Source organism: Odontomachus brunneus, unplaced genomic scaffold (assembly GCF_010583005.1).
Source record: "Odontomachus brunneus isolate Ranch 3 - 2012 unplaced genomic scaffold, Obru_v1 Obru_scaffold_119, whole genome shotgun sequence".
Lineage (NCBI taxonomy): Eukaryota > Metazoa > Arthropoda > Insecta > Hymenoptera > Formicidae > Odontomachus > Odontomachus brunneus.
Genome location: NW_022639569.1, coordinates 302,497 through 310,769, shown reverse-complemented (window position 1 = coordinate 310,769; position 8,273 = coordinate 302,497). Strand labels below are relative to the sequence as shown.

Sequence of the window (8,273 nt, the reverse complement as noted above, 5' to 3'; positions counted from 1 at the left end):
ATATATATATATATATATATATATATATATATATATATATAATTATGTTTTACGCGGAAATAACAGCATTCATTACCGCTCTAAGCCTGCAGTTCTTGCATGTCTCCGTGATATGAATAATTTACGTTTACACAATAGTGTTGTGGTCTGTAGACATTAGTGTTTTAGTTACAGTTAATTACACTACTTAATTATGTACATAAAATTCAAATATCTTTACGTTCAGTAGTTTTTTTCTTTTTTTAATAAATTCCCAAATATTGTTGCTTCTCTGGTCTGAAAACGTAATTTGCTCCTTCAATTACAAAATATCTGTTAGAGATATTCTAGTCCGATCTATGACGTTTCTGTTTTGCGATCACGACTTTAGCGGGCTACGTGCGCTTCCTGTTCGCTCTAATGCTATGCGTAGCGAACATGATCATCTATGGGCTGAAAGTGAACATCGCGACGGCTATTATCGGTATGGTGAAGAAAAAACCGGGCATCTCAGATTGGTCGGACGAATGCCCGGAATACGAGCCTGACGCAGACGTCGTCACTGATATCGATGGACCGTTTGATTGGTCATCGAGAGACCAAGGTCTGGTCGTTAGTATATATTTCGCTGGATATCTCGTCGGTATGTTTCCAGCGGGATACTGTGCAGATCGGTAAGTGCAATTAATTCCTGTTTATATCTCTTTCGTAGAGATATGAAGTTTTTTTTATTTTAAATGATAGATTTTTCATATAACACAAATACAATCTAAGTCAAGCTAGATGACTGAGATTTCTTAGCTGTTTGCAACATTGTATAATTATTAATTCGTTTGTAAATATTATTCTCTAGACAAGTGTACTTTTTATGTTATCTCCGCTAAATCTTGAATCTCGTTCAATCTCTCTTTCCTTTTTCCAACATAACATCAAGTTACCGATGTGCTGTGATTCATTTCTTTCGCAACAGTACTTTTCTTCCAATTACAATAATTAGGCAGAAAAAATTCTGAATGCAATTAATAAATTTTTAAACAATATAATGATGGAATAATAAAAGTTTCGTAAATGTTACTTTTGTTAACAAGTCAAGGTTATTTTTACTTTTTAAATGGAATGTGATATCTTTCTCTGTTCGTAGTATTATAAAGAGAATTTAAAAAAATTTAATTTTAAAAAAATTCATAATGTTATTTTTATTAACAGTAAATAGTGAAGATACAGACTGAAAATGTGATAATGTTTGAAATACGATAAATAAGATTAGATGCTAAGAGGTCAATAAAGATAACATTATGAGTTATTATTTAATTTGTTTTGATTCTCTTTACAACATTAAAGTTATGATTTCATTTTAAAAAGTGAAGATGACCTTGATTTTCTTTTCTGAAATTTTTATTATTGTGTTGTGTTATCGTTCAAAAACTGATAAAGTATATCTGAAACCTCTTTTCCTATTCGATTACTGCAATTAGCAAATATAGTGAATACTGTTATATTGAACGCATATCCTATACAGAGTAGACTGTGCATTACTGTAGGAATGAAGTTAGCATTAGCAAGAAAGAATAATAGATAACAATAGAGCTCCTCAAGTCAGAGTTAGGACATCGTCCGCTATTTGTAGGGAGAAAGTGAGTGAATGAATGAGTGATCGAGAAGCTGCATTATGCTTCGTTGTTCGTGCAGTTTTAAAACTTCTCTCTCTCTCATTCCTACTCACAGTATCCCAAATGGCGGATAAGATGCAGACTAATAAAAAATCATCGTACTTTCTCCTAACTCTGATTAGAGAAATTCCAGATAGTAAGATATGTTTCTTTTTTAATAATTAATTGGTGATAGGAGAGAGAAGAAGCGATCAAATGATCAATGCGTCTTCTTTTTGTCTCTCTTTCTCTCTTTTTTCCTCTTTCTTTCTTTCTCGTTTTTCCTACATTGCCTCCTACAAAGAAAACATTTAACTTAGCACATCTCTGTCCTTCAATCTTGGCTTTCATCGTCCCGTGAAAGTGCGCAATCCATTCTATAAAATTCTGTGACTTCTTTTCCATGCAGCTTCAACACGAAGATCGTATTGCTAATCTGCGTGCTGGGAAACGCGTTCTTAACGATCTTGGTACCGATCACGGCGAACGTACTGAGCGCGCTGTACGTGGTGAGATTTTTTACCGGCGTGGTGAGCTCGGCGAATCTACCTATAGTGAATGTTCTCGTGGGGAAATGGGTCATCTACGAGGAGAAGAGCATGTGGGTCGGCATCATATACGCCGGCACGTCGCTCGGCACGGTGATATCTATTCTCACCTCGGGAATGATATTGAATTACCTCGGCTGGGAGGCGATCTTTTACATTCACGGTGTACTACCGTTGATTTGGTGCGTTGTCTTCTATATATTCTTCGAAGATTCGCCGGAGGAACAGAAGTACATCACAGACGAGGAGAGATCGCTCATCGTCAACTCGTACGGCCATCGGTCGCCCGGCTCCATGAAGATGAAGATCCCGTGGAAAAGTATCTTTACGTCGGTACCGTTTTGGGCTCTGATTGCCACCAATACCTTGGGCAACTTCTGCTGGTACTTCCTGCTCACTCAGATGCCGCTTTATATGAATAAAATATTGCGGTTTGACATCAGAGCGGTAAGTGATAATAACAAATGAGACAAGAGGCAGTTGCAACCTCGATATCGTTTCACGAGTTTACATGTGCTTCAAAAAGTTACATGTATTAATTAAAGTCGAGTGTAACAAGTAAAATTACATTTCATGCGCGTCCCCTGCAAACGATAATAATTATTACGTTTCCGCCGAGTTTTGTGTAATTTACATTCATACGAAATAGGTCTCAACTTTCCTTTGCAAACCGATCTATTTTGCAGAATGCTCTGATTACTTGCACGCCGTACTTCGTGAATGCCTTCACTAATCCGCTGCTCGGAAAAACGTTAGACTGGGGACGGCAAAAAGGACTCTGGACTCAGACCATCGCTCGTAAAATTGCGGTGTTCATAAGTACGTGTTAGAAATAGAATTTATAAAGTCACCTCTCCGTTTTACTCGGGTCAGTGATGGAAGTCATAAATATTGCATCAAGCGACTCTTTCTTTTTAAACAACGGAACTTCAGTCGAAGATACATTCGTTAAAATATTTCGTCGCATTTAAAGACAACTGTGCTTCACCTTGCTTATATTCTTTTAATTAACGTCAAAGAAACTCTCGCTTTGCTGTATTTTCTTTAATTAATTAAACTTGTTAAAACAAAGATAATGCTTTTTATATCGTGACTCGGAAACACAGCAGCGGACATGATAAGCATATTCGAGCCAAACCTCGACTGATGCGATTTACATGTCAATTAAATAAAGATGAGGTATTGTTTGCAAATTTTTCGCGTATAATTCGTGCAACCGACCGAATAATACATGCTGCGCTTTCAACTCTCGTTGTTACTTCAGCAATGTCTAAAATCAATGTGACGTGCGTATCGTAGTTACAATTTCCGTTGTTTATTAATTTACGTCGTACGTTGCAATTTTCTTTCGTTTAATATTAATGTATTTTATATATTGTAAAAGAAATTTACGCTTTATCTCCAATTAAGAGTTATTTTTACATTTAAAACGTCCTGTATATTTTTTGTGTCTATACAGAATGTTCTATTTTAATATATAAATTTGAATATCTCTTAAAGTGAAATATTGAGATTCTATTTTGTTTTTCAGTTCATTTTTTGCATAGTTTTAAAGAGGATACTTTTTGATAAGAAAATTTTATCTTCACGGGTTGTTGTATAAGGTTACATTATTTTAAATTTTTAAGTAAAAAATATAAGATTGCTTATGTGATATATGCATATCGCAGTTACAGTATGTTGTTTATTAGTTTCTGTCGTGCATCGTAATTTTCTTTCGTGAGTTAAGTTTATCGAAAAGTGAAATATTTTACATGTTATCTCAATATTTTTCATCATAAAATATGAAATATTTCGTATTCACTTTTCCATATGATACTATATTAAAATTTTTATATGTAATATTTTTATGTGTAAAATGACGGACAAATCGATTGTTCTTAGAAAAAAGGTAAGAATAAAAAAAACTTTCATTGCATTTTGCAAATATATACAAATGCAACAAGGTGCAATGATTAATATGATTATAACCGATTTCTCTCTTGTCATTCTACGTAAAGAAGTGTCAAGATAAAGTCGTTTAAAAGTGAATATTTTACGAGATATTTGAAAAAAAAGTATCAAAAGAAATATTTCTTATGCTGAAAAATATCTTGAAAAACATTCATTTCTCGATAATATTATTTCAGTATTTTCAACTGCGTTGATTAAAATTGGACACTCAGTATATGCAATTCCTATTATTGTGAGCGTGTATATATACAGGATGTCTAACAATTCTTAACTTACTCATTCTGTATATGTGCAAATAGAACTCATCAAACTGAATCAAAATTATTTTATAAAATTCATTTACATGATTATGCTTAATAATACACCAAACTTCTTTGATTGATAACTAAAAATCCATGTGGTTATTTGCAAAGTAGTAGAGAATTTTTCTGCTTAGTTTAATCTAATGTACACATACATGAAGACAGAGGTCGCCGTCATAGCTCATTTACTGTCAATTGATCACGTGTGATCAATCTGCTTATATTAATAACTTAAAATTGTATGTAGTTGTTTGTGATAGAGGAAATTTGTGCTTAATTCATGAAGTTCTATGAGTTCTATCTGCACACATGTGTGTCATGGATTGTCAGGCATTATATTATTTGTTTTTTTTTCCACCAGGCTGCATACCGCCTAGCATCTTTCTGATTATAATCGCGTACATTGGTTGCGCTCGCGTGACGTCTACCGTCCTGCTGACTCTCAGCATAGTGGTCTGCGGTGCTATATTCGTTGGCCACCTCACTAATCAGAACGATCTGGCCCCGAATTACGCGGGAATTCTCATGGGCATTACAAATACGCCGGGCACGATTTCTGCCTTTATCCTACCACCGATAGTCGGCGCCCTCGTGGAGCAAGGAGTGAGTGAAAACGGCTTTTTCTCTATTCTTTTCTTTTCGCTAGCGTTAATAACACAAAGGCGAGAAGTATCCTGGCTAAGAACAAGAACGTGATCGCCAATTTCTTGAATTCTTAATAAGCTGCGCACGGAGTGTTCCACTTTTCTCAAGTTTTACGAACAGTGGAACGACCTTAAGCCGATAAGAAAGTTAAGCTAATATTTTCCTTAAGAGGTACTGCATTCTAATTGCGTAATCAGCTGGGAAATTAACTTTATTGCAGTATTAAGGTCTTTAGAGAATGACACTTTCGATGTATTATTCGCCTCTTATATTACACGTAAATTGCATCGAAATATTCATATATCCTTCCCGTGAAGGTATCAAATTTTAGAATATATTTTATAGAGAATAATATGAAGAGAGATATTATCTTCTTAGGGTGATACTAATATGATGCTAATATTTCCATGTGTGTGTCTATCTCTGTAGCACACTATGGCGCGTTGGAGGTACGTTTTTTGGATTACCGTCGTCGCTCAGGTGCTCGCTTTCTTTATATTTGCGACTTTCGGGTCTGCAAAAATTCAACAGTGGAATTATCCGCCCGCGGATGTTGAAGATTGGGACGCTGAAGAGCAACAACAACAGCCACGACAACAAGAAACGAAGACATGAATTAGGGAATTACTTTCGCGTAATATTTATCTGAAGATTCGAGAAACACGTTTCTTTGACATAAGTCCATTTTGCATGCTACGAGAACGTGTTATCTTCGATAATTCGTTACTCTTATTGTACAGGATGGCCTACATAACTCTTTACAGCTCGATTAAATCTCAGAAATTAAAAAAAGATATGAAAAAGTGTTTCTAACAAAAGTTGTAGAATATGAAAGTTGTAGAAGGAAAAAGGATAGTAATATTTATTTTTTATTTTAAAATTATTTTTAAAAGCCCCTTGCCTAGGTCAATTTTAATTTTTCAAATAGGATCAAATGGTTTTTTCGATATAAGTCAATTCTTCTAGTCATTTTACGTATAAAAGTACTGGGATAAAATCATCAAAAAGTAAATTCTTCTTGGGTTATTTAATATTTTATCTTGTAATTTTTCAATACAAGATATAAAATATCTCGTAAATTATTCACTTTCCGGTCACTTCATCTTAATACTTTTATACGTAGAATGATCGGTAAAATCGGTAAAATCGATTGTTTAAAAGAAAAACATACGGAAACTATAAATAAAATTCCATACATTTTGCAAATTTATTGATCTGTGTGCAAAAGATAGATATCATCGATTTCTCTCGTTATTCTATGTACAAAAGTATTGAAGTAAGGTGCTCAAAAAGTAAACAGTTTATGAAATATTTGACATTTTTTATTAAACAAAGATAGAATGAAATGTAAAATACCTCGAAAAGTATCCACTTTTCGAAAATTTTATCCCAGCACTTTCGTACGCAGAATGACCAGAGAAATCGATTTATGGCGAAAAAACCATATGATTATATTTAAGAAATTATCTCGTTGATCTCGGATTTTTAACATAATTTTAAGATCAAATATTACTATCTTTCTTCCTTCTTAATTCTACAATTTTTGTTGGAAACATTTTTTTCATATCTTTCTTAATTTTTGTGATATTAAGCTGTAAAGAGTTATGTGGACCAACTTGTATATATACTCGTGATGCCATTATACTATTATACAAAATTAAACATTTTATTATTTTGTTGTGATGCGTATGACTTTACGTATCTACGCAAATTGTATGCCTTTGATATTCTTTTTATGTAATACTGCTGATTTTTTTTCAGAGAATCTATTGAGATTTACTAGTGGGTGCAATACTTAATATTTTCTAGTATGTCATCATTTTAACACGCTTACATATGTATACATATATCCGCATATTATACATACATTTTTACAATAGTAATATCTTTTTACAATATATATCTTTAAAACAAGATCTTTTTATCTAAAATACGCTCCGCGAAGTATTTGTATTACATGTGCCATCGTTTGAATCGCCTTATACGGGCAACAATTTTGCTAGATCTCAACGACGACAGATGTTAGTTGTTAAAAAATTGAATAGAAAAATAAAGAAAAAGAAGAAATTGAAGATATGATGTAATTTTAATTCATATCATTTATCAGACAATTTCTACTGATTTTGCATCGGAATCGTATCTAGTTCAAGAGATGAAACAGAACCTTACCCTTTACCTTCTTACCTTACTTAAATAAGGAAATATGTCAAATTGGGAAAAAGACGTGTGAAGCATGAATCATCACGTTTTGCAACTTGGCAAGTGAGATGTCGTTTTATAGTTCGCAAAGGACTTTATAATGCTATGTTGAGAAAAAAAGTGTTACATGTAAGTAATATTTTCTTTATCCAAGTAAAATAACTATTCCAATATTCCTTAGTAAATATTTACTAGAAGTGATTAGAAGTACATTTTACTGCATCCAATGTGATATTTCCTTCATATAATAGGACATTTACTGTATAAGATTTATAATATTAATTTTATAGAAAAATATATTTCAAAATGAAGGAATCTTGTCGTTTAGTTCGATAATATTTACTTCAGTTGAATAATATCTTAGATTAAAAAACGCAATGTTAAATAAGAACAAAACTTTTAAATTAAAAGTACATATTTTGCAATTCAGTTGAAAGTCATTCATCCATTATTAATAGAATATTTATTTCAATCCAAGACAGAAAAGCAAACATTACTGCATTAAGAACGTTCTTTGAAAACATTCCTATGAGATATGTAAGCTGCCATTAGAAGTTTTCTGAGAATTCAAGCTTGAAATATAGATTGATGCTGATGCCAATTTATTTTCAAACACATACACACATACACTCCTACGTATTTAGTTATATCTCTGTTAGAAAGTGAATTAAACTGCGAAAACAGCGCCACTTAGGGGCGGCCGCGAAAGCTTCGTGTCTTGTCCAGCTAATACATTGAGAATATAAAAATTTCAATTTTAGAGAATATTTGCTGGATAGATAAATAAAAATTTAAATTACTATGTTTCTCTTTAAAGAAAAAAAATTACTTCATAATTCTAGTAAATATTTCATTCAAATTTAGAACGACTTACTTACATGCAGAAATATTCTCATTTATAAATTAATATATTACTGTGTTGAAGTAAATATTTACTACAAGCCATCAAAATTTGAATTGACAAAAGTATTGTTTGATTTCAAAGGATAAAGAACAAG

The 8,273-nt window shown here is 32.7% G+C and overlaps 2 protein-coding genes across 10 annotated transcripts in view; one reads left to right on the top strand and one right to left on the bottom strand.

Moving 5' to 3' along the window:
* LOC116849591 (sialin-like) overlaps positions 1–7,148 on the top strand; it is a 10,632-nt gene extending 3,484 nt beyond the window's left edge. For all 9 annotated transcript variants that reach the window (XM_032826914.1, XM_032826918.1, XM_032826917.1 and 6 more), the window contains 5 exons: positions 371–653; positions 2,038–2,623; positions 2,863–2,995; positions 4,793–5,034; positions 5,506–7,148. In XM_032826914.1, the coding sequence (XP_032682805.1) occupies positions 371–653; positions 2,038–2,623; positions 2,863–2,995; positions 4,793–5,034; positions 5,506–5,691 (1,430 nt within the window). In that variant the 3' untranslated portion in view covers positions 5,692–7,148. The remainder of the gene's footprint in view (positions 1–370; positions 654–2,037; positions 2,624–2,862; positions 2,996–4,792; positions 5,035–5,505) is intronic.
* LOC116849590 (teneurin-m) overlaps positions 1–8,273 on the bottom strand; it is a 967,489-nt gene that overhangs the window by 759,770 nt on the left and 199,446 nt on the right. The window lies entirely within an intron of this gene.